The sequence below is a fragment of the Dipodomys merriami genome, unplaced genomic scaffold (genome assembly GCF_024711535.1).
Source record: "Dipodomys merriami isolate MVZ:Mamm:240054 unplaced genomic scaffold, mDipMer1.0.p SCAF_421, whole genome shotgun sequence".
In the NCBI taxonomy this organism is placed as follows: Eukaryota; Metazoa; Chordata; class Mammalia; order Rodentia; family Heteromyidae; genus Dipodomys; species Dipodomys merriami.
The window spans coordinates 695,239-720,736 of record NW_027205838.1 but is presented as its reverse complement, the minus strand read 5'-3'; the positions used below and the strand labels follow the sequence as shown (position 1 = coordinate 720,736).

The 25,498-nt window shown below is 58.9% G+C and overlaps 1 protein-coding gene across 4 annotated transcripts; it reads right to left on the bottom strand.

Moving 5' to 3' along the window:
• Positions 1-678: 678 nt before the first annotated feature.
• Positions 679-25,297, bottom strand: LOC138807592 (ankyrin repeat domain-containing protein 24-like). 4 transcript variants are annotated; one of them, XM_069993369.1, is made up of 22 exons: positions 25,250-25,297; positions 22,300-22,374; positions 16,747-16,833; positions 16,477-16,607; positions 16,311-16,399; positions 14,646-14,710; positions 13,886-13,943; positions 12,622-12,692; positions 12,342-12,448; positions 11,987-12,174; positions 11,382-11,410; positions 10,974-11,054; positions 10,745-10,852; positions 10,073-10,117; positions 9,881-9,979; positions 7,942-8,014; positions 7,593-7,699; positions 5,909-7,504; positions 4,835-5,002; positions 1,722-1,847; positions 1,207-1,272; positions 679-1,006 (listed from the first exon to the last, which is right to left on the bottom strand). In XM_069993369.1, exons 2-22 carry the CDS (start codon positions 22,333-22,335, stop codon positions 929-931), a joined length of 3,408 nt encoding a protein of 1,135 aa, XP_069849470.1. In that variant the 5' UTR covers positions 22,336-22,374; positions 25,250-25,297; the 3' UTR covers positions 679-928. The 4 variants fall into 4 exon arrangements, with proteins under 4 accessions (XP_069849470.1, XP_069849472.1, XP_069849469.1 ...); XM_069993371.1 differs by lacking the exon at positions 16,747-16,833; XM_069993368.1 differs by lacking the exons at positions 22,300-22,374; positions 25,250-25,297 and adding an exon at positions 17,570-17,673.
• Between the last annotated feature and the right edge of the window lie 201 nt (positions 25,298-25,498).

The following is a 25,498-nucleotide window of genomic DNA, read 5'->3' as shown; positions in this document are numbered from 1 at the left end:
AAAAAAAAGAAGAGAGAAAGAAAACCACTGAGAGGAAAATAGAGAAGAAGAGGGAAAGGGAAATGGGCTGGGAAGGTGGCTCAGTGGTAGAGCGCTTGCCTTGCATGCCTGAGGCCCTGGGTTCAATTCCTCAGCACCACATAAGCAAAAAGAAAAAAGCCAGAAGTGGCGCTGTGGCTCAAGTGGTAGGGCGCTAGCCTTGAGCTGAAGAGCTGAGGGAGTTCAGGCCCCACGACCAGACCCCCCCCCAAAAAAAGGAAAGAAGGCAGGGAGAGGGAGGGAGGGAGGGCTCTATGCTATTGTAGGCTTTTCCCCACTGAATCTGAGGTCTTTGTTTTTTTTTTGCTGGTGGGGGGCCTGAACTCTGGGCCTGGGTGCTGTCCCTCAGCTCATCAGCTGAAGGCTAGCGCTCCACCACATGAGCCACACAGCGCCACTTCTGGCTTTTTCTGCTTATGTGGTGCTGAGGAATCCAACCCATGGCCTCATGCATGCAAGGCAAGCGCTCTACCACTGAGCCACCTTCCCAGCCCCATCTAAGGTCTTTAAAGTGCTGCATTAAGTTCAGTGATGATGTAAAGGGAAGCAGGGGGGGGAGGTCCCCCTGCTGCGGCCCACCCCACCCCACCCCTGCCCTGTCCCCAGTAATGAGGCCATACGCGCTTGCATCCTGTGAATTTTTTTTAATTTTTATTTTATTTTTTATTTACTTCTCCAACCGCTCTTGTGTGAGGACTTGGTTGGGACGTGGAGGGACTGCCACACTGAGCAGCCTAGGCAGGGACCAGCGGGGTGATGGAGCCAGCTGGACACGGTCAGGAAAGGCCCCAGGCTGGCTGGCCTATGGTGGTGGTGAGGGTCCGCCAAGCCCGTGTCCCCTGTGAGTCTGGAGGGGGCCACGGCTCTGAGGGGAGGCTGCCCCGCAGCCTCAGCGGCCCTGGGCCTGCAGTCTCTGCATCTGTAAGATCTGGCTGAGAATCCTTTGCACGTCCTCGTCCATCTGGCCCTGGGGTGCAAGGAGGGGCAGAGAGAGAGAGAGAGAGAGAGAGCCTGGCCTAGCCCCCTGCTCTCCCCAGACCAAGCAAGTCGATGACAGAGATGGTCAGCCTCCCACTGCACAGAAGGGGACACTGAGGACCAGACAGCGTCAGGTGCGCCCAGGCCCGGGGCACCCGACGTGGAGTCAGCACACAGTGCGGGGCTCACCTGAATGGCATACAGGAGATGCGTTCTGTACAAAGCCACCACGGCACAGTGCTCCCGGGCTGCCTCCTGCCGGCACCGAGGAGGGGTGCTCAGAAAAGCCAGACCCCCGCCTGACACGCCCCACAACACATGTGCCAACAGCCCATCACTTCCTGCTTGCACACCTGTGTGTGTGTGTGTGTGTGAGTGTGTGTGTGTGTGCCAGTTCTCAGGCTTGAATTCAAGGCCTAGAAGTTGCCCCTGAATTTTTTTTCTTCTCAAGGCTGGCACTCTACCCCTTGAGCCACCGCTCCACTTCTGGCTTTTGGCTAGATCCCTGGAGATAAAAGTCTTAGGGACTTTCCTGACCAAGCTGGCTTCAAACTGTGATCCTCAGATCTCAGCCTCCTGAGTAGTCAGGAGGACAGGTGTGAGCTATTGGCGCCCGCCCTCTGCATGGAAATGTTCTTGTCTGTGCTGGACACGGCTCCCGCCATCCTGCCCTCCCCGTCCCTCTCCTGACACACAGCGCTCACCTGCAGTTCCTGCTGCAGAGTTCTGACCTGGCCACGCAGGGCCTCCACCTCGGGACTGGCTGGGGCTGCCGGGTGCTCTCTGAGCGCCTCCTTTAGGTTGAAGACTTCTTTGGATAATTCTGTGATCTGGAGGAAGGGGTCTGTTAGTGAGCCTCCTACTCCTCCAGAACCACAGGTTGAGGGTCTCCACAGGACAAGAAGAAGAGGTAGCTGATCAAAAGTGAGTAGTTCAAGTTTCTGGTCGAATCTGTGGGACTTTCCTGCCCAGGCTGGCTTTGATCCATGATCCTCAGATCTCAGCCTCCTGAGTAGCTAGGATGACAGGCGTGAGCCACCAGCACCCAGCTCCCTACCCACTTTTTTTTTTTTTTAATTGTGGGGCTTGAACTCTGGTTTTCTGGTGGTTCATTGGAGATAAGAGTCTTACAGGAGTTCAAGCGGTAGAGTGCTCACCTTGAGCTGAAGAGCGCAGGGACAGCGCCCAAGCCCAGAGTTCAAGCCCCACTTCGGGTTTTCTGGTGGTTATTTGGAGATAAGAGTCTCTCAGACTTTCCTGTCTGGGGCTGGTTTTGAACCGTGATCCCCAGGTCTCAGGATGACAGGTGTGAGCCCCCAGCACCTGGCCCTTTCCACCCACATCTCGTGGCTCATATGGTCAGAATCACAGATCTGGCCCAAGGACTGGGTTTTGCTGGTGTGCCGAGATTCCATGTACACAGCAGGCGCTTCATAAATGACCTTATTATAATAAAGACCACTAGCTCCCTCAGGGTGACACAGACACATGCGTAGCTGTGGTGGCTGGCAAGGGCGCTGGCATGTAATGGCTGGGGGGAGGGCAGGCATTGCTGCCCAGGCCCCTTCAGGGACCAGCACACCCCTCTCCCCATCCGAATCACCTGGTCCGGATGTGCACAGCACTGAGAATGAGAACCGGCTGTCAATTGTTTGGGGGTCGGTCGTGAGGCTTGAACTCTGGGCCTGGGCACTGTCCTACCCTCTGCTCTTCAGCTCAAGGTGAGCGCTCCATCACTCGAGCCACAGCACCACTTCTAGTTTTTCTGGTGGTCAAGAGTCTTCAAGGACTTTCTTTGCCTGGGCTGGCTTTGAACCGCGATCCTCAGCTCTCAGCCTCCTGAGTAGCTAGGGTGACAGGCGTGAGACACTGGCGCCTGGCCTTGCTGTCAATTACCCATCACCAATGTGCCGTTTCATCCTCCACTCACAGAGGAAGAAGCCACAGCTCAGAGAGGTGAGGTGACCTGCCTGAGGCCACACAGCAAGGCGGCCAGCTCTCTTAGACCCATTAACAGCTCTCCAGTGATAAGCCTTTGTGACTCACTCTTCACTTCACCTATGGGAACCCCAAATCTGCTCATCAGGAAAATAGGAATAAAAATGCTTTCTGTGGGCTGGGAAGGTGGCTCTGTGGTAGAGTGCTTGTCTAGCATGCATGAAGCCCTGGGTTCGATTCCTCAGTACAATGTACCCAGAAAAAGCTGGAAGCGGCACTGTGGCTCCAAGTGAGTGCTGGCCTTGAGCAAATAAAGCTCAGAGGGATAGTTCTCAGGCCCTGAGTTCAAGCCCCAGGACTGGCAGAACAAACAAACAAACCCAAACAAAACAATGCTTTCTGCTTAACCAGGCATTATGGCTCAAGCCTGAGATTCTAGTTACTTGGGAGGCAGAGTTCAATCAAGGGATGAGGGTTTGCGGATAGCCCAGGCTTAAAAGTTCACAATAGTCCACGTCAACCAGTGTCTGGGCATTGTGGTGTGTGCCTCTGCTACTGAGCACAAACACCAGGCGGAATGAAGTCAAGGCTGGCACAGGTGTTAAACGTACACCCCTACCTGGAAAAATAACCAAGGCCAAAAAGAAGCTGGAGGAATGGCTCAAGGGTAGAGGTGTGGCTCAAACCAAGGGGCGTGGCTTGAACTCCAGAAGCATTGTTCCAGCTGTTGAAAAAGCCTGTCTCCATCAAAGGGGATGTGGCTTGAGCTGCAGAGTGCCCCCTACGCAGTGGGGCGTGGCTTGAGGTGAGTGGGTGTGGCTTGAGTGGAGGGGGCGGGGCTCAAATTGTACAGGGCTTTCTTTTTTTGGTCCATCATGGGACTTGAATTCTGGGCCTGGGTGCTGTCCCTGTGCTCTTGAGCCACAGCGCCACTTCTGGTTTTCTGGTGGTTCATTGGAGATCAGTGTCTCATGGACCTTTCCTGCCTGGGCTGGCTTTGAACCACGATCCTCAGATCTCAGCCTCCCGAGTAGCTAGGATTACAGGTGTGAGCCACCGGCGCCTGGCTATGGTGCATGTCTTACAAGCATGTGGCCCTGAGTTTAATTCCTAGTATCTTTGAAGAAAATAAAGGAAGTAGCACTGAACTGGGGGTCAGTGGCTCACGCCTATAATCCTAGCTACTCAGGAGGCTGAGATATGAAGATCATGGTTCAAAGCCAGCCTGGACAGGAAAGGTCTGTAAGACTCTTATCCACAGTGAACCACCAGAAAACCAGAAGTGGTGTTGTGGCTCAAAGTGGTAGAGCAGTGGCCTTGAACACAAAAGTTCAGAGACAGTGCCCAGGTTCCAAGTTCAAGCCCCATGACCAACAAAAACGAAGGAAGGAAGGAAGGAAGAAAGAAGAAAGGAAGGAAGGAAGGAAGGAGCTTTTAGATGTTAAGAATTGTGGGAAGAGAAAAGCAATAAGGTGAAAGAGTGAGCCCAGTAACTAAAGTTTCAGGTGTCAGTCTTATTGTTGTTGGAGTCGAACCCTGGCAATACCACTGTCGGGCTGTGTGGCTCTGGAGCGTATCTTCATGTCACTGTGCCTCATTTCCTCTTATTGGAATGTGATTTGTGGCCTGGAGGCTTCCCCTGTGTGAACGCACAGGTGCTAGGTCTGGCATACAGTAAGTGCTCAATGCACGCTCCTGTGGCTCCACCCAGTAGAGCAGCAGCCCAGGTTGGCTACAGCTGAGCCCCTCCCTTCTTCTGCTTCTTCTGCTGTCTGATTTTTCTGCTGCGGACCGAGGCTAGTTTTCACCACCCACCCAGATTCTCTCTGAGCTCTGGTGGGGACTAGGAGCCCCTAACCCTGCAGGGGGGGGCACCCACCTTTTTGTCTTTCTCCTTGGCCTTGTCCAGGGCCTCCTGGGCTCGGCTCTGGGCCTGCCGTGCCCTTTCCGCCTCGGTTCGGAGCCCCCGGAGCTGCTGTTCGGCTGTGGCCAGCTGAGCCTCGGCCGCATGGCGCTCACTCTTCATGAACAGCGCCTCACGCTGTACCTGTAGTCCAAGATGACCAGTGTGTACCCCCAGAATGTATGGGGCTCCTTCTCAACCTTCCGCTTTGGCCTGAGGACAGTCAACCCCATGTCCATCTGGAGGGACTCGGTCCCATGGAAGTTCTGGGTGTGATTTATAGACCCTTCTGGGCACTTCCAGATAGCATGCTGTGTGTCCCAGGGCAAGTGACTTCACCTTTCTGTGCCCATTTCTTCATACGGAGAATAAGGATGATAAGAAAAGCTACCATTTACTATATTCTAAGCAGATACATAGAATGTGCCAAGGACAGTGCCTGGTACATACAGTAAGGGCTCTGTTTGAGTTAGTGATATTGTTCTTGTTCTTGTTTTTCTATTGCTACCAATGTCCTTATTTCTGCCAGTGATATGAAAGTTTCTAGACATCTTCCTTCCTTCCCTCCCTCCCTTTTTTTCCTTCCTTTCTTTTTCTTTCTCTCACTTTTGGCAGTACTGGGGTATTTTGAACTCAGGACCTCAGGCTTGACAAGCAGACACTCTACCACCCCTCTAGTCCCTGTAGATTTCTTCCTTTAAAATATAAAACAGTTCTGGGTGCTGGGATGTAAAACATTTCTGGGATGACGCCTGTCATCCCAGCTACTCAGGAGGCTGAGATCTGAGGATCACAGTTTGAAGCCAGCCCAAGCAGGAAAGTCCGGGAGACTCTTCTCTCCAATAAACCACTCAGAAAACAGGAAGTGGCGCTGTGGCTCAAGAGGAACAGCGTTCACCTTGAGCTGAAGAGCCGAGGGACAGCGCCCAGGCCCAGAGTTCCAGCCCCGGAGGGCCCAGCATCCACAAAACACATCCAGGCCCTGCCCCAGGCCTCCGGGTGACCAGCAAGGCCCGGGGTGGGGTGTGTGTGTGGGGGGGGATCCCTCACCTGGAAGACCTCCGCGCTTGTCTTCTCGTGCCGGCGCCCCAGGTCCTCCAGCTGGCCCTGCAGCCGGGCCACGTCGGCCTGCAGCGCGCCCACCACCTGCTCGTGCTCGGAGCGCGCCACGCTGCCCGCGCGCTCCCGCTCCAGCTCCGCGCGCAGCCGGGCGGCCTCCTTGCCCGTGGCCACCACCTCCTGCTCCAGGCTGGCCGCGCGGCCCCGCAGCTCCAGCGCCTCCTCCTGCAGCCGGCGGTGCTCAGCCGCGGGCACCGAGGCCTGGCGCAGCGCCTCGGACGCCTCCCGCAGCTCGGCCAGCCCGCGCCGGGCCTCCTCGCACGCCGTGGCCAGCTCGGTGGCCCGGGCCTCGGCCTTGGCCCTGGCCTCGCCCAGCTCGGCGGCCGCGGCCCGCTGCTCCTCCCCCGCGGCCCTGGCCGTGGCCAGCTGTTCCCGCAGCGCCTCCAGCTCCCGGCTCTGCTCCAGACGCATCTCCTCCCGCCGGGCCAGCTCGGCCCGCAAGCCCCTGGCCTCCTCCTCGGCCAGCAGCCGGCCGGCCCGGGCCTCGTCCAGCTGGGCCGCGGCTGCCTCCAGCTCCCGCAGGCGGCAGTCTCGACCTCGCAGGTCCTCCCGGGCCTGCTCCAGGGCCGCCCGCAGCTGGGCAGTGTCGCCGCCGCCGCTGCCCCCGCCGGCCCCGCCGCCCTCGGCCTCGCGTACCCGCTCCCGCAGCCGGCCAGCCTCGGCCTCTGCGGCCTCACATTTGCCGCGGGCTGCCTCCAGCTCGGCGGCCGCCTCCCGCTCTCGCTGCCGGAGAGCCTCTTCCAAGCCTCGGATCCTGCTCTCCAGCTCGGCCTGCAGCTTCTCCGACGCCTCGGCAGCACCAGGGTGCAGGACGGGACCCGCAGGGACCCCTGGAGCCGTGGCCTCCGCATCCGTGGCCTCCGCATCCGTGGCCTCCGCTCCCGTGGCCTCGCTGTTGGTGGTGCCTGCTCCCAGTCCCTCAGCTTCCATGTGGCCCAGTCCCCTGGTCTCTGATGCTACAGGATTTGCGTTGGGGTTTGTGGCCTCTGCTTCAGTGGCCTCGGCTCCTGTGGCCTTGGTGCCCGTGTTCTCTGTTTCTGCCATCTTCCCTTCTAGGATCTCAGCCCCTGTGGCTTTTGTTCCCACAGCCTCGGCTCCGTCCCCCGGTGTTCCTGTGACCTCCGTGTCTTCGCGTTTGGTTTCAGTGGCCTGGGTTCCCGTGGCCTCGGGATTCGTGGATGCTATTTCCAACGTGATGGTTTCTGTGGTTTCAACTCGAGCAGTCTCTTCATCCAGGGTTCCGTTAACTTGGCTTTCTGGAGTCACGGTGCCATTTAGCCCTGCGCTGGAAGGCCTCTTTTGGGGGGTCTTGGCTCCCCCGTCCCTGTCCTCCTCCTGGGCTGTCTCATCGTGGCCTCCGGGGTTCTTTGGAGCCTCCTGCTGCTCCAGCCTCCGCAGGGCCTCGGCATGCTGCCTCCGGAGCTGGTCGAATTCGGCACGGAGGGAGTCGTAGAGCAGCAGCGGGATGACCTCGGGGGCGCCGTTGGCCTCCACCTGCAGATCCTCCTTCTCGAAGTCCTCCAGGATCTGGGGGCGAAGCGTGCGATCGGGCGGGGTAGGGGGCGGAGGACGGCCTCGCCGTGGCCTCTGCCCTTCGTGACCCCGGCTGACCCACCTGCACCTTCTCCATCAGCTCCTGGTTCTGCCTGGTGAGCTCAGCCACCTGCTCCTGCAGCGAGGCCAGGAGGCCCCGAGCCGACGGGCTCAGCAGAGCCTCGGCCCCTGGCGGGGGCGGGGGTCACAGTCAGGCTCGGGGTCCAAGCCAGAGGGCACTGGGACAGGGAGTCTAGAGACGCGTGTTGGGATCCCCAGGACTGGCTCAGCAAGGGGGAATGAATGGTTCATGAACCCCCCCCCACTTCCCAGCACCCCAAAAGCTCCCATCCTGGGTGGGCAGGGCGTGTCCCAGGACCAGATCCTCAGGAGGCTTCTAGGGGGAGGAGTGGGGGACAGGGAAGGTTCACCAGGTGCATCAGGCAGGTCCCCCTCTTCGTCCTGTAGGGTAGACACGTCGTAGCTCGTGTTCTCTCGCTCATTCTGGGGAAGAGGGGGGCAGGAGACAGATTCCAGCTGGGGGTCCTGCTCCCTACTAACCTGTCACCCCCCCAAGACTCTAGAAAGAACTAAGGAACCCATGCACCTACAGCACCCCCCACCCCGGGTTCCTATTTATGGGGCACATACCAGGTCCCCCAGCTATTTTTGTGGTGCTGGCCATTGCTCACCACTAAGCTGCACCTCAGTTGTATGTTTCCCCCCCTCCCCCAAATAACGTGGGTTCCTGTGGAGTTGCCATGTCTTTTTTTTTTTTTTAATTTTTGGGTCCGGTCGTGGGGCCTGAACTCTGGGCCTGGGCGCTGTCCCTCAGCTCTTCAGCTCAAGGCTAGCGCTCTACCACTTGAGCCACAGCACCACTTCCCGCTTTTTTCTTTTTGCTTATGTGGTGCTGAGGAATCGAACCCAGGGCCTTGAGCATGTAAGGCAAGCGACCTACCACTAAGCCACCTTCCCAGCCCTGCCATGTCTTTTGAAGATCAAGTCTTGCTCTATAGCCTGAACTCCAAACCTCCTGCCTCTCCTCCTGAGTGCTGGGGTTACAGGCATGAGCTATCATGCCCTGCCTGGTGTGTGCCCATTTTTAACAGGGTTGTTTAGTGTGTTTAGCCACTGAGCTGTGCAAATTGCTTATATGGTGATTTGTGTGTACATATAATAATAACATGTGCGGGTCTGCAGGTCTCAACTTCATGGCATGCAGGCCAGGCGTGTTCTCTACAGACAGGAGGGTCTTGGCAGGGCATGTGGCTACACAGCTGTGTGTATCTGCACACAGGTGTGGTGTGCTACCTGTGCCTGTGGCCTCAAGAAAGTGCAGGATTGAGGGGGGGAGGCTGGGAAGGGATGGGAAGAGTAAACAAAGGAGGAGGCTGCAATGCTTGATAAGAAATGTACTCATTATCTTGCCCATGTAATTGTAACCCCTCTGTACAGTATGTTCACCAAAAATTACAATTAAAATTAAAAAAAAAGAAAGTGCAGGATTATCAGCTTGTGTGTTAATCTACCCATTTGTTTTTTGTTTTCGTTGGTTGTGGGGCTTGAACTCTGGGCCTGGACACTGTCCCTCAGCTCTTCAGCACAAGGTGAGCGCTCTACCACTTGAGCCACAGCGCCACTTCCAGTTTTCCGGCGGTTAATTGGAGATGAGTTTCACGGAGTTTCCTGCCCGGGCTGGCTTTGATCCTCAGATCTCAGCCTCCTGAGTGGCTGGGATGATAGGCATCAGCCACCGGAGCCCAGCATACTTGCAGCTTTTTCTGCTTATGTGGTACTGAGGAATGGAACCCAGGGCTTCAAGCATGCTAGGCAAGCACTCTACCCCTAAGCCACATTCCCAGCCCTAATCTACCATCTGTACCTGGTTGTGCTATGAATGTGAGTGTGTTGTGAGTGTACCAGCACCCTTGTGTTTGCATGTTGTGCCCACATGGACTTGTGAGTTGACCAGGTGCTAGACCCACCCATCTCTGGATGACTCCTCCCCTGGGCCTGAACGACCAGGCCCCTTAACCTTTGGTGAACCCCTGCTTAGGTCTGGCTAAGTCCCTGCCTTAGCCCAATACTTGCTCCACCCACCGGCCCCTGGTTCTTTCCTACACTAACCTGGCCCCGCCCCTGACTCTGCCCCTCCATGGCTTGGCCCCGCCCCTAGTTGACGAGGCCCTGCCTCTTCCCCATTCCAGCCCTGCCCAGTACTTGCTTGGGCCCGCCTCTCTCTGGCTCTGCCCCGCCCTTACATTCGAACCCAACCCCGAAGTTGCCCCGCCCCTGCCGGCCTCAGCTCCGCCCTCCCCGGCTCGGCCACGCCCCTCCCCGGCTCGGCCACGCCCCCTGGCTGCCCACCTCCAGCAGGGACAGCCGGCTTTGCAAACTCTCCACCTCGCGTCCCAGACTCTCCTTCTCCTCTTGCTTTTCTGCCAGCAGCTGCTGCAGCTCCTGCACCTACACGGGGGGGGGGGGCAGGATGGGGGGCTCAGCCGCCCCTGGGAGGAGACACCACCCAGGTCAGGTGGGAGTCCTGCCCCCTCCCTCTACCTGTCTCTCCAGGCTGTGCACCGAGCTGGCTTCTGGCTCCAGGGCCTGCAGGGAAGGAAGGAGGAGACTGGGCTGGTCCCCGCTGGGGGTCCTCCCTGCCCAAGCTCCAACCACAGATGGGTGCCAAGCCTGACCAATGGCCTGGGCACTCACTACTGTTCAGAGTCTGCTGTTTTCTACGGGCTTTTCCCCTGTTGTTGGTGTGTGTGTGTGTGTGTGTGTGTGTGTGTGTGTGCACGCGCATGCACACACACGTGCACTCATTCTAGGGTTTGAACTCAGGGCCTAGGTGCTGCCCCTGAGCTTTTTCACTCAAAGCCAGAGCTCTACCACTTGAGCTACGTCTCAGTTACTGGCTTTTTCATGGTTAAGTGTCTCATGGACTCCTCCCCCCCCCCACCCCCCGGGGCTGGCTTTGAACCATGATCCTCAGATCTCAGCCTCCTGAGTAGTTAGGATGACAGGCGTGAGCCTACTGAGCCTACTGGTTGGATTTTTGTTTTTACCCAGTGCCGGCTTTGAGCCGAATCATGAAATCACTCGCTGACTCGGGTTCACTCAAGGCCTCTACTGTGAGTCTGGCCGGCGCCTGGCGGGGCAGGCGCAGCATGGGGGAGCGAGGGGGGAGTAAAGGAAGTCCCCCCCTGGCCCGGGTCTCTGCTGCCGGCCCACCTCCGGCCTCCTGCGCTCCTTGTGCTGCTCCAGGCCCCGGATCTTCTGCAGGAGGCGGCCTCTCTCCTGCCGCAGGCGCACGATCTCCTCGTAGGCTTCGCGGTCGTCCTGTCCCCTCCCCAGTGGGAGGGTGGGGGGCACTCCCGTTAGACGGCACCCCCGGCCTGTGCCCTGTCCTGGTTTCAGGGGTCCCCCTCCTCCTCCCCCACAGTCAGGACCCTCCCCTCACCGGCACAGGAATGCTGGCAGGAGGCTGGGGTGCCTTCCGCTTCTTGGCAGCCCCCCGCTTTTCTTGGCTGGACACCGAGTTCTAGGGGAGGGGCAGAGGATAAAGCGGACATGGGGTAGGCAGAGCGGCATCCCCACTTGATGAACCCACGGCCAGCACCACCCCAGCTGCGCCCTGACTTCCTGGGCACTGTCTAACCAGGTCCCCCTCAAAGGAGACAACACCCTGACCCCCCCCCAACACACACCAGCCATGGCCTCCCCTGTCCGGATGGGGGGCCCCAGCTCCCCAGCTCCCACCCAGACCGTGCAGTGTTGCAGTGCCCGGATCCTGAACCCCTGGGCATTCATCTCCGGTCAGAGAATGCGGAAAGGACAGGCACAGGGAGTGGGGTTCAAGGGCCCGTACCTGAGATGACGCCTCTCCTGAGTCAAGCTCTGGGGGGCGGGGAGTGGGAGGACAGAGAGGCAGCGTCAGGCATCAGCTGGGAGGACCCCTTCACCCCAGCTGAAGGAAGCGCACTTGGGGAGAGAGGGGCTCCCTATTTCCCAAGAACCAGGGATGGCTACTTAATTGTGGGGACTGGGGTCTCGCTATGGAGACCAGGCCTGTCTACATCTCTCCTGCTTCCCTGCCAAGGCCTCCCAAGGGCTGGGATTACAGGAGTGTGTCACCACACCTGGCCCCAGTGTCAGGAATTTCAAGGATCCAGGGCTGGCAGAATGAAGGAAAGGACCTAGAAACTCAGAGGAAGGGGGGTGCGGGGAGGGAGACACAGGCAGGATGGTGGCACTTCTCGCTGGGGTCAGCATGGCTGCCACTTCTTAGAATAAAGATGGCCTGGAGATCAGACTGGAGTCTTGGACCAGTCTAAATGCTCATGGCACTTGAAAGCACTATGAAACTTCCTGTAACAGCACACTGGGGTACCTTGAAACTGTCTATAATGGGGAAAAGGTTGGGGGGGTGTTAGAAACTACAGGAATGAATGAGAGAGAAGGGGTTGGCATTACCACTGGGTGGCGAGGGGCGCTGGACCGCCTCCTGGAGAAGGTGTAGGATGAGTTTGTCCCCCACCAGGGCGCCATAATGAGCTGCATCCTGGCCTAGTGCATCTGTGATGCCCGTCTGGGCCCCGCCCTGAAGCAGCACCTCCACCGTTTCGGGGCTGGCCCCCTCACAGGCCAGCATCAGGGCCGTCCTGTTGGAGAAAGGGAACCCCTGTGGAGGTGAGGACATGTCCAAGGTCCCTCACCCAAGCTGGGAGGAGAAGCGCACTGAAGACATTCCCCCACTCAGAGAGGTTAAGACACTTTCCGCAGTTCACACAGCAAACAGAACAGATGTGTGGAGAGGGGAGGTGCTTACCTGCCCTGCAGGTCTTGGTCATTTGCGGCAGCCCCCCGTTGCAGGAGGAGGCGGCACAGATCGGTGTGACACATCTGAGCAGCTAGGATGAGGGGGGTTGCGCCCGACTGGGTGGAGTGGGGGGGAGAGGAGGGGAGAGGTGGAATGAGTAATTGCCACCCTGGATCTCACCCCCCAGAACTTTGCAAAAGGACCCTGCCACTCGGTGACAGCATGTATTAAGAGCAGGGCCATTTTTGCCACACCCACACCCACACCCAAAAAGGCCTCAGGAGCTCACCCGATCTCGGGGGTTCAGATGCGCCTTGAATGAACAGAGTAGCTCTGAGCAAGACAGGCAGCCACCAGCCGCTGGGGAGAAGAGGGAAGAGAGAACGCTAGAGAGAGCCCTGCCTTCCACCTTGGCCGGCTTCTGTGTGTCTGTGCAGGTCCTAGGGCTTGAACTCAAGGCCTGGGGGCTGTCCTTTTGCTCTTTTGCTCAAGGTTGGTGCTCTACCACTTGAGTCACAGCTCCACTCCCAGCTTTTTTGGTGGTTAATTGGAGATAAGAATCTCATGGATGGGGCTGGGAAGGTGGCTCAGTGGAAGAGCGCTTGCCTTGCATGCCAGAGGCCCTGGGTTCGATTCCTCAGCACCACATAAGAAAAAAGCTGGAAGTGGTGCTGTGGCTCAAGTGGTAGAGCGCTAGCCTTGAGCTGAAGAGCTGAGGGACAGCACCCAGGCCCAGAGTTCAAGCCCCACGACCGACAAAAAAAAACAAAGAAACGTTTAAAAATGAGGTTCCAAGGAAGAGGAACAGGGGCGGGTGTGGTTGTGCATGCCTGCAATCCCAGCATTTAGAAGGCGGAGGCAGGAGGATCCCAGGTGCCAGGTCAGTTTAGGCTACAGAGGGAGACCACGGCTGAAAAGCCTTCAAGGAAATAACATTAAATAACAACGCGCCTGCGTGTTGGACGCAGAGGCATGTCACCACTAGGGGGCAGCAAATGCCAACTCAGGACATTTGAACCCAATTTTGTTATTTCCCCCAGGAAAAGCCTCTGGTCAGCTCTGTCTGGGCTGGCCGGTGCCCGCCCTTCTCTGGGAAGTGGAGTCTATCTCAGATGATTGACAGGAGGATAGTCCTATCAGGCTGAGCCTCTGGATTTCCAGCCGTTCTTTCAAAACAGTTTAAACTCACTGGGCATTGGTGGCTCAGGCCTGCCACCCGAGTTACCCAGGAGGCTGAGATGGAAGGATCACAGTTCAAAGCCAGCCTAGTAAAGAAAGTCTGTGAGGCTCTTATCTCCAAGGCACCACCAGAAAACCAGAAGTGGTGCTGTGATTCAATGTGGTAGAGCTCTAGCCTTGAGCAAAGGAACTCAGGGACAGTCCAGGCCCTGAGTTCAAGCCCCCCGCCCCCCACCAAAGAGGGGGTGGGTGGGAGAGAATTAAACCTACACTCTATCAAGGGAGAAACAGCCCTTGGTTCAAAGGGTGGCCAGAGTCTAAGCTGTGCCAGGTTCCTGGTGCTCTCCATCCATGGAGGGAGCGGCAGCACCCACCTGCATGATGAAGGGCTGTCCACCCGCTGCTGTCCTCCACGTCCACCACGCAGGAGGCCTGGGAAGGGGAGGCGGGTAACATGAAGAGAGGCCATCCGTCCTGGATGTCCCAAGACCACTCGGCCCCTGGGGTGGCCACTAGGCATGCCCTGTCACAGCCCCCCAATAGATGCTCAGCTGTGGTGATAGCTAGTGAGGGGAGTAGCTGGTGCTTGGGGAGAAGCTGGACACTGAGTGGCCTTGGGGGAACACTGAGCTGGGGAAAGCTGGTCTTGGGAGCCACTGGGGTTCAGGGTGAAGTGGCCCAGCGCAGATGAGGATGTAAGAGGGGAGATTTGAGGACGGGAGATTTGAAACTCGCTGGGCTCTCCCGTAGTGGGGGCCACGGGAGTATCTGGGACTCAGGGAGTGTCTGAAGTTGCAAAACAAAGTACGTGAATCCAGACACGCCTGTACTCCTAGCTACTCGGGAAGGCTGAGATCTAAGGCTCAGGGTCCGAAGCCAGCCTAAGCAGGGAAAGTCTGTGAGACTCCAGTTCACCACCCCAAAGCTGTGGCTCACATGGTAGAGCTCCAGCCTTGAGCAAAAGAAGGGGGAAAAAGCAAAAGGACAGCACCCAGGCCATGAGTTCAAGCCCCACAACGGGAACAACAGATAAGTGAATAAATAAATAAATAGCAGAGAAAGCTGCGGCAGAGGGTGAACCCCCGAGTTCAAGCCCGAGTACCAGCACACATGCACACACAACAAGCAAATGACCTGTAGCAGTAGCTTGAGACACTGCGGGTGCCCATACTTGGCAGCCAGGTGGAGGGCATTGTAACCTGAAAGGAAGAGGAGGAGCATGGGAATGCAGGCTGCTCCAGGCACCCCCAGCTACTCCCCATGCCTGGGATGACTTTCCAAGGCTCCTATCCACAACTGCTTCTCAAAACTAAGCTACTCTCTCCAGCCAGAGACTTCCCAGTCCCCAGCTCCCATTCCCCCCAGCTACTCCCCAGGCCCAAGCTACTCTACTCACCCCACCCAATGCACTGGCTTTGCCCCCTGTGGGCCATAGGGTGCTGTCTGCGCATGCTCACTTGCATACCATGTTCCCCCGCAAGCCAATTCTGTCCTATTGATACTTTACAACCCCAGCTACTCCTTGGGCCTCGTCTGCTTCCCCTGTAGCCCTGGAACTTCAGACATGGCTACACCCCTATGCCAAGTGGAGCCAGCTTCCCATTGGCCATGCATCTCATCTCTATTATTTCAGCTATCATAATTCTGCTTTCTGGTTTGTGTTTGTTTTTGTAAGTTATGGGGCTTGAACTCAGGGCTTGGGCACTGTTCCTGAGATTTTTGTACTCAAGGCTAGCACTCCACCACTTGAGCCACAACACCACTTCTGGTTTTCTGGTGGTCAATTGGAGACCAGAGTCTCATGGACTTTCCTGTCTGTGTTGGCTTTGAACTGTGATCCTCAGATCTCAGCCTCCTGAGTCGCTAGGATGACAGTCACCTGAGCCTGGCTGTCCTTTTTGTTTGGTTTAGTGTGTGTGTGTGTGTGTGTGTGTGTGTGTGTGTGTGTGCGCGCGCGCACTCGCGTACGCGCGCTGGTGCACACGTGCTGTTACTGGGGCTTGGACTCAGGAACTGGGCATTGTCTACTCAATGCTCAGGCTCTACCAGCTTTTTGTTGATTAGAGATAAGAGTCTCACGGACTTTCCTGCCTGGGCTGGCTTTGGACCTTGATCCTCAGATCTCAGCCTCTTGAATGGCGGGGATGACAGGCGTGAGCTGCCAGCACCCCTGTCAGACTCTCCTTTTTTCCCAGCTACTCACAAAGCTGCTGATACTGTCCATACCCAACCCAGCTCTCCTCAGTATCTGCCACACTCAACCTGTTAAGTCTCCTGACCTCAACACCCCCCCCATTCAGCCCAGCTACTCCCCTCCCAGCCCAGCTACTCCGCCACCCTGCCCAGCTACTCCTGTTGACTCCAGGTACTCTCCAATTCAGTTACTCTCCGCTGACCACATGGTGGCACTAGAAGCTTCACCTGAACAGTGCTTTCAAGTGTTGGTCCACTTTATTATCAGGCTGCTGCTGGAGGGAATCTCAGGTTTGCCCTCTGCCTTGGCCACTTTCTCAGATACTTCCCCCCCCCAGTCTCCAGATAACTTCCCCCCCCCCAGTCTCCAGATACTCCCTTATTCCTCGAACCCTGCGTCTCACCCATTTCCTCATCCACAAGTGGCCATAGTGCTAGCCATGGTGTCCATCCTCAGACACCAGGCGGCCTCTTCCCTGTGCCCAGCCCCCAAGGACGGTGGGGACAACTCCCTTCTGATGCAGGGGACACTGGGGCCTTGAACCTGGCCCTGAGCACTGGATTCCCCCTCTCCCCTCCCTTGCCCCCCCCCCCCCGCTGCAGTACCTGCTCCGTCGACGCTCATCACATTGGCGCCCTGTGTCAGCATCACCTCCAAGCAGCTGGCTGCTCCCCTCATGGCTGCCAGGTGGAAGCTAGAGGCCAGAGGTCAGCGGTCAGCCGGAGCAGGAGCCTGGCCCGGCCATCCCCACCCCTGCTTGCGGGCACTCACGCAGACTTGCCCTCGGGGTCCAGCTTGGTGGGCACCAGGCCCTTGCGGGCGAGAAGCGCAGCCACCTGGGCAGGGTCGCCGTTCTCCACTGCCTGCAGCAGCCGCTGGTCACTTTTGGTCCAGTCCTGGCCCTGCAGGATCCATGCAGGGGGGGTGTGGGGGAGGGTCTGGTGGGCTGCTGCCCTCTCCCGGATCCCCCCCACCCTCCCCCCCACGCCCCTGGCACACGGTGCGGGCTCCCGGCTCTCACCGCCCGCCCCTGGCACTTGCCTGGCGCCTGCCTCTGGCTGGGGGCTTCGGGATGGGGCAGGGGCCGCAGGGCGGGCAGGAGCCGAGGTCGGTGGGGCTGAGCCGAAGCTGTGGGGGGGAGGGGAGGGGGGGTGGTCCTGGGCCCGAGGGGGAGCCTGAGATAGTGTCTTCCCAATTTTGTGACCCCCATCAGTCGGGCCCCCAGGCCCTCGCCCCAGGGGTCCACCCCAAGCCCACCAGCAGCATCACCCATTGGCATGAGCCCCTCTTCGCAAAATAAATGCTATGTCCCCCCGATCTAACACTTCCTCCAGCAAACCCAGCCACAGGTCCGTCCAAGCCACCTTCTAGAGCCTTCCCTGCCCCCGACGCCCCTCTGCCGTCCGTCCTTCCAAGCGAAGGGCCACCCTGTCCCCCAGGGCCCCGAGGCCTGTGCACAGAGGCGGCCGCCTGGAAAGCCTTCCAGAACCTCTCCCCCAAAGCCCGCAAGTGCCCGGATCCCCGCACCCCGAGTCCTCGGCCCAGAGAAAGGGCCTCCCCAAAGTCTGCCGGGTGCTCCCGCCGGGCGTCCACGCCCAGGCCGCCCCCCCGCGGGCCCACATCGGGTCCCCACAGTGTCCTGAGCGTCACCCCCTCCCCGGCCTCGGGGCGGCCTCCACACAGCGTCCCCAAACTTCGCATCTGTCCCCCAAAGCCCGCGCCCCCCGCCCCGCGCCTGCGGGCATCGGGGTCTGGGGGTGGAGGTGGGGGTGGAGACCTGGCAGGGGCCGGGCGGGGCGGGGCGGGGACAGGACGGATCGGAGCCCCCCGCCCCGCCCCCGGCCCGCCCCGCCCCGCGCCCTACCGCGAAGGAGGCGGCCGCGCACAGGCACAGCTGCTTCATGGCGTCCCGGGCGCCCGGCCGGTGTCTGGGAGGCCGCGGGGGCGCCAGGCCGGTGTCTGGGAGGCCGCGGGACGGACCGGGGGCGGAGCCCGACGCTCCGCCCACCCGGCGCGGCTCCGCCCACCCAGCACCCTGCCCACATCGCAGGCCCCGCCCACCCCCGCTCAGCGCACCACTCCGCCCAGCGCCCTTCTCACGCTCTTGACCCCGCCCACCCGGCGCCGCTCCCACGGTCCTGGCCACGCCTTCCCCGGCGGAGCCCCGCCCTCGCGCTCCCGGCCCCGCCCTCTCGCGGGGAGATGGGCGGGGCCGCTGCCCTGCGGGGTGAGGGGACGGGGGAGGGGGTGGGGGGCGCCGCCCCTCACAGGCTCCGGGATCCTTCTCTGCCTCCTCCATCTCCTCTTCGTCCTGCGGGCCTGGGGTGCAGCTGACTGCAAGTGGGGACCTCCACCGATGCAGCCTTTCAGTACTTTTTGCATTCCTTCACTCCCTCATTCATTCATTCATTCGCTCACCCCATTCATTTCTCATTCATACATTCATTCTCTCATCCACTCCTATGTCCATTTATTCACTCACGCATTCATCCCATCAATTCACCACCTAAAAACCAGAAGTGGAGCTGCGGCTCCATGTGGTAGAGCACTAGCCTTGAGCGAAAGAACTCAGGGACAGTGCCCAGGCCCTGAGTTCAAGTTTCAGGACCAACAACAACAACAAAAAGAAGGAAGGAAGGAGGGAGGGAGGGAGGCAGGGAGGCAGGGAGGGAGGGAGGGAAGGGAGGGAGGGAGGGAGGAAGGGAGGGAAAAAAAGCCCAGCAAGTGCAAAGCCCTGAGCTCAAGCCCCATGACCGACAAATGAAACAAAAATCCTTGCCTCTGGATTTGTTGCCTATGGGAGCACTGTAGGAGGAGTCCTGGGGACAGGGACACCAGGATTGGTGGGGTGGGGGAGGACCTGAGCAGAGATCGAGCCAGGTCCCAAGGGAGACAGGACAGGAATTGGTGAGAAGTGAGGGATCCATGAAAAGGTAGACATTGGGGTATAATCAGACACCCCACCGCAAGCAAAGGGAGGGGCTCAGGGCTACATCATGATGGGTCACCCATCAGAGAGCCTGGTGCTTCTGCACTAAGAGACCCCACCTTGCTGTGTGAGCTTGGGCAGGTCACATGCCCTCTCTGAGCCATCGTTTCCTCCTCTGGGAACTGAGGGTAAAATTCCAGTTGGGGTGATGGTTTAGGCACTGCAGGGTCTCCCCCGGGACACTGTGGATATGGGGGCTAGGTTTTTTGTTCTTGGTGTGTGTGTTGGGGGGGGGTGCTGGGCCTTTGTTGGGTGCTCACCTACAAACTCTCAGCTCAGGCCTCAGATTTGCCACTGCCCCCCAACCCTGTCCCCCAGGGAGACCATGGGCGTACACCAAACCCACCAAACCCACCAGCTGTGAGCCCACCATGACCGGTGCTGGCCTCCAGGGGCTCAAGTCACTCCAACCCCCGTACAGATGTCTCTCTGCCGTCCCACAGAGGTCACCTCGCCTGTCCCCACGGCCCCCTGGCTGGACTTGGGCCCCCTTGGGGCCCCCCTCTGCCCTTGGCCCATGTCCGCTCACTCCATTTCCAGGGACTCAACTCACCATAATGAACCCGGCTCTCCACGACCCGCCACCTGCCTTGGCCCAGCCCAAGAGCTAAGAATGGCTGCGAGCAGGGTGAGGAAGGAAAGAGCGCTTTGAGAGGTGTGCAAGCGAGCGGGAATTGTCATTTCCGCACACCCAGGAAGCCCGGCGGGGTCACAGCCTGGCCCCATGGCCAGGGATCGCTGGGCGACTGATCTCCACAGCTGAAACGGGAAGATGACGCTGCCTGGCCCCAAAACCAAAAATATCTGCAGCCTGGCCCTTTGTGAAGAACGCACTCCGCCTGTGCACTAACCCAGCCTCTGCCCCCGCTCCCCCCTCACCCCCCCACCGCCCACGTGTGTCTGTCCCCTCTTGATCAGAGCCATGCTGACCCCAAGCCTCCCTGTCTGGTGCTCAGGTTGCCGGGGCCTATGGAACCTCCCTCCCATTGGGCAGAACGGGGTCTTGAGGTCCCGGAGGAGTCCTTCAGTCCCCTCCATGCTGCCTGGATGGCTAGAGATCTCCTCCTGCCCTCCCCTCCTTTCTTCCTGTCTCTCCCTCTCTTTCAGGCTCTCTGTCTCTCTCCCCCTCTCTATCTTGTTTGTCTTCATTTTCCACTGCTGGAGAGAAGCCATGGCCTTCTGTAAGTTAGGCAAGTGCTCAGACCCCTTGACCGCAATCATTCTTTTTGTTGTTGGTGGTGGTGGTCGTGGGGCCTGAACTCTGGGCCTGGGCGCTGTCCCTCAGCTCTTCAGCTCAAGGCTAGCGCTCTACCACTTGAGCCACAGTGCCACTTCCGGCTTTTTTTCTTTTTGCTTATGCGGTGCTGAGGAATCGAACCCAGGGCCTCATGCATGCAAGGCGAGCGCTCTACCACTGAGCCACCTTCCCAGCCCTGTTCATTTGTTTTCGAAGCACAGCACTGGTGGCTCACAGCTGTCATCCTAGCTACTCAGGAGGCTGGAATCTGAGGGTCGCAGTTCAAAGTCAGCTCAGGCAGGAAAGTCTGTGAGACTCTTATCTCCAATGAACCACCAAAATGCTGGCGGTGGAGTTGTGGTTCGAGTGGTAGAGTGCTGGCCTTGAGCAACAACGCCCAGGGACAGCGCCCAGGCCTCCAGTTCAAACCCCAGGACACACACACACACACACACACACACACACACACACACACACACACACACACACACTCTCTCTCCCCCCCCCCCCCCGCCCGAATTTCATTTTGTTTTCAGCAATACCAGCCTGAGAGCCTTCCAGCTTGGCTGGCACTGTACCATTTGAACAGAGCATCTAGTCTGACTGTTTTGCTGGCTCATTGAAACGGAGTCTCTCTTGGATTTTTCTGGCTGGGCTTGATTTTAAGCCTCGGTCCTCCAGACCTCAGCCTTTCCCGAGAGGCCGCGATTCCAGTTGTGAGCTAACGTTGCCAGGCAGTTGTGAAGAACTTTAGAGGCTGAGATGTTGTTCAGTGGTGAGCACTAACCTGTAGCACGTTCACTGTTCAAAGTTAATTAATTGACTAACTAATTAATTAAAAAGGAAGAGGTAGACACACCACAGATGTACAGACACACAGGGCTTTCCTTGAAGTTTCCCAAACGCCACAAGACTCGGCCCACCCACCGGTGGGGATGTTCTGACATCTGAATCAAGTGCAAAGGGTCTGTACCCCCGACAGGTGGGCCCATCTTTGCGGATGAGGAAGGCAGGCCGCAGTCCCGCCGCTCATCTGCGCCACCTCGTGGAGATTGCGGCGCACTGCAGTCGGGACACCTGGCTCACCTCCGCCACCTGGTGGAGCCGGATGGTCACGGCGGGCCGGCCGGCTGCTCACCAGCCCCACCTGGTGGTCCTGGGGCTCCACACAGGCGCCATGGTGGCCGCAGCCCGGGATGCAGAGGCCCCGGTGTTGGCTTTCTTCCCTTGGGGCCGCTGTACAAAAGCTGAACCTGACTCTGGCGGAGGCTTGGAAACCCGAGAAGGGCAGGGAAGGAAGGGAAAGGGAGGGGGGTGGACAGAGGCCAGGCCTCCTGCTGAGCCAGCCCCTCTCTGTCCCCAGCCTGACTTTGAACTCGCGTCAGAACTGCGGGTCTCAGCCGCAGCAGCGCTTCGGCTTTGCCAGGCTTGACTTAAATAGAATTCTCCTTGTAAAAGCGACTGGACCGGCATTCTGTTGCAAACTGTTTCCTTCCGGGCCTGGGAAATGTTGGGGGGGGTCATTCCTGGGAGATGCCCCACACACCCCATCTTGTAGACATGTATTCTAGTTTCTCCTCTCCCTCTTCTGTGGGTCTCTGTCTCCCCTCCCTCTCCCCTCCCCTCTCTCTCTTCTCTCCCGCCCTCTCTCCACCGTCCTTTCTCATTTCTACTGTCATCCCACCCCCAAGGCAGCTGTATGGCCTTGGACAACTTCCTTAGCCTCTCTGAGCCTCCCTTCATCACCTCAGAAAGACTCTCAGAGAGTGAGAGGCGCTGGTGGCTCCCTCCTGTAATCCCTGCTACTCAGGAAGCTGTGATCTGAGGCTTGAGACTCAAAGCCAGGCCAGAAAGTCCACGTGAGACCCTAGTCTCCACGGAACCAGCCAAGAGCCAGGAGTGGAGCCGTGGCTCACGTGGCAGACCACTCACCTTCAATGAAAACGCTCAGGGGATAGCACTCAGGCCTGGAGCTCAAGTCCCAGGATTGGAAGGAAAGAAAAGAAAAGGAGGGAGGGGAAGATTCGAGTCTTCTTAGGTATGGCTAGAAGGGCAGAGATTGCCTGGAGAGCTGTGACTAGAGTCGACCTTGGAGGAGGGGTGGGGGGCGGGGGTTGAGGGGGGAGAAGAGGAGGAAACACGGGGTTCTTCAGGATGAGGAGACCCTGGGATCAAAGGCTGCGTGGCCAAAAGGCTGTGTCAGGACAGGTGGCGGCCAGCAGAGGGCAGCAGAGAGTTAGGGGTGGGGAGCAGAGGCCACTTGCTCCTTTCAAAGCTGCCAGTAGTTAAATCTGGTGAGAGTTGGGGAGTGGGGGAGCGGGAAAGGCACTGGCCAGAGCCCGGTGCCCCTCAGTGACCCGAGACTCACCTCTGTCTTCTTAAATCGCGCCCGGAGGGTCTTCATAGCTGGGAGGGCTTGGTGTTTCTCCAGACCCCAGGGCACCTGGTGAGGGGATGGAGGAGAGGGGGTTGACACCCTGGCTGGTCGGTGAGGCCATCGGCTGCCTCCCTCCTGCCCCTCCTCCCTGGGGCAGGGCACAAGCTGCCCCCTGCACCTCCCACCGGCTGCGTGGCCTCTGGAGGACAGCCTGCCCTCCCTCATCTAGAAAATGGGGGGCTGGTTCTTTGTCGACCAAGTCGCAGTCTGTTTTCAGTGCAGCCTCTGGTCATACGGGCCTGCCAACAGGAGGCACCGGAGAAATGCACCTCGCCCGCGTCTCCAGCTGCCACGCGGATCTCACGGGGCTGCAGACTTTGAATCGGTGTGATGAGGACTGCCAAGAATGCCTTAAATCATGTCTGCCAGGCCCTGGTGGCTCTCGCTTGTCATCCTGGCAACCGGGGAGGTTGAGACCTGAGGGTCGCGGTTCAAAGCCAGCCTGGGCAGGATTGGCTGTGAGACTCCTGTCAGCAGTGAAACACCAATAAACAACCGAAGTGACTGCTGGGCCTGGGCGCTGTCCCTCAGCTCTTCAGCTCAAGGTGAGCGCTCTGCCACTTGAGCCACAGCGCCACTTCTGGTTTTCTGGTGGTTCATTGGAGATCAGAGTCTCATGGACTTTCCCGCCCGGTCTGGCTTTGAGCCTCCATCCTCAGATCTCAGCCCCCTGAGGAGCCAGGATGACAGACGAGAGCCACCAGCACTCTGATTTCTTCTGTAATCGGGGCTTCGTGGTTACCAGGCCCCTGTGCAGGTGTCTGTTGAGTCTTTGGAGAGAACATGGCCACCACTGTGCGTGGCCTCTGGGAGAGAGTGCAGTTCCCACCGGGGGGATGTGTGGGCAGCTGCGAGTTCACTCGGGAACCCAAGCGCACACCCTCCCACACCGGCTGAGCTGCCTGCCCTGCACCCGTGAGTGTGGTGGACAGGGAGACTCTCCAGCCCTGACAGGCCTGGGGCGGGGGGCGCCGCCTCCACCCACCAGGGGGAGGGGCCTCGCTTCCACCTGTCCACCACCTGGAGATCTCCTCGCCACCTTCCTCTCCCCGATTCACCTGTGCTTCCAGTCCCTACCCCACAGCCACCACCACCAATTCCATATACACCAGTGTCCACATACCACCTCCAGACCACCTGCCCACCCTCCCACCCACTCACCTACCCATCCACCCACACCCATTCACCCCATCCATCCACCCACCCTCCCATCCACTCATCCATCCACCCATCCATCCACCATCTACCCATCTACTCATCTACCCATCCATCCACTCACCCTCCCATTCACTAATCTACTCACCCCTCCTTCCACCCATCTACCCATCCATTCACCCATTTATCCACCATCCACCCATCCATCCACCCATCCACTCATCTACCCACCCACCCATCTACTCATCCACACACCCATCTACTCATCTACTCACCCATCCACTCACCCTCCCATTCACTCATCTACCCACCCATCTACCCATCCATCCATCCATCCATCTATCCACCATCCACCCATCCACTCATCTACCCATCCATCCACCCTGCTATCCACTGGTCTACCCACCCATCCATCCACCTACCCATCTACCCATCCATCCACCCACCCTCCCATCCACTCAACTACCCACCCATCCATCCACCCACCCATCTACCTATCCATCCACCCATCCACCCACTCATCCACCCATCAATCCATCTACTCATCTACACATCCATCTACCCACCTTCCCATCCACTTATCTACCCATCTGTCTATCCACCCATCCATCCATCCACCCATCCATCCATCATCTACCCATCCACCCATCCATCTACCATCCACCCACACACCCCTCCATCCACCCACCCTCCCATCCACTCATCTACCCACCCATCTATCCACCCATCCATCCATCCACCATCCACCCATCCATCCACCATCCACCCCCACCCATCCACCCACCCTCTCATCCATTCACCTACCCATCCATTCACCCACCCATCTACCCATCATCCATCCATCCACCCATCCACCCACCCATCTACCCATCCATCCATCCATCCACCCATCCACCCACCTTCCCATCCACTCACCTACCCATTGACCCATCTACCCATCCATCCATCCACTCATCCACCCACCCTCTTATCCACTCACCTACCCATCCATCCATCCACCCACTCATCTACCCATCCATCCACCCATCCACCCACCTTCCCATCCACTCACTTACACACCCATCCACCCATCCACCCACACACCCACCCATCCAGCCACACACCCATCCATCCACCCACTCATCCATTCATCCATCCACTCACCCACCCATCTGTCCATCCCCCATCTATCCACCCACCCATCTGCCAGCCATCCACTCATCCACCCACCTTTCCAGCCACCCCTCCACCATCCATCCACCCACCCTCCCATTCACCCACCACCCACCCACCTACCCACTCATCCAGCCATCTACCCACTAACCATCCATCCATCCACCCATCCATCTATTCATCAATCCATTCACTCATCCATCCATCTACCCACCCATTTCTCCCACCCCACTTTCTCTTCCACCCCTCCCTGATGGCTCAATCACACCCAAAGCAGTGCAGGAAGACACTGGTGAGGGCAGCCCCCAGTGTTCTGGGCAGGAGGGACCTCAGCGAGACTGGGGTGGGGGTGTTCTGCTTCCTGGAGGTGGCAAGGGGGGGGTGGGAGGTGGTGGAGCGCAGGGCAGGGGGAGGTGGGTGGCGCACACAGGAAGGAGGGCCGGGGTGTGGGCAGCGGGGGAGCGTGAGTGCGTGTGTCTGGGGGCCCCGCACCCTGGGGCCCAGCAGTGTGTGTGCCCTTCGTCCCAGCCTGGGGGAAGCCCCCTCCCCGGCCTCCCTCCGCCCGGCCTCCTACCTCCCGCAGCACCGGCCCTTGCGCCCTCGACAGACAGGCTCCAGTTACCGGCACCCTCGCACCAGCAGCGCCCAGCGCTGACACCCGATCAGCTGTGGGCAGGCCGCGGGCGGCCGCCCCAGGGGGCCGGGAGGAGCCGAGGAAGGAGGCCGGCTGGCAGCGGCTGCCTGCGCCAGTAGGCCCCGGGGGAGGCGTGGGGCTCACGTGGAGTCCTCCTCTCATCTCTGGACGGATTTCACGGTCTGGATG

Coding starts and splice junctions, on each gene's coding strand:
- LOC138807592 (XM_069993368.1), bottom strand. CDS start 17,608: ATGAAGCAGCTGTGCCTGTGCGCGGCCGCCTCCTTCGCG. Junction 12,175..12,341: donor GACCAAGACCTGCAGGGCAG/GTAAGCACCTCC, acceptor TTTCTCCAACAG/GACGGCCCTGATGCTGGCCT. Junction 1,007..1,206: donor ATCTCCTGTATGCCATTCAG/GTGAGCCCCGCA, acceptor CTTGCACCCCAG/GGCCAGATGGACGAGGACGT.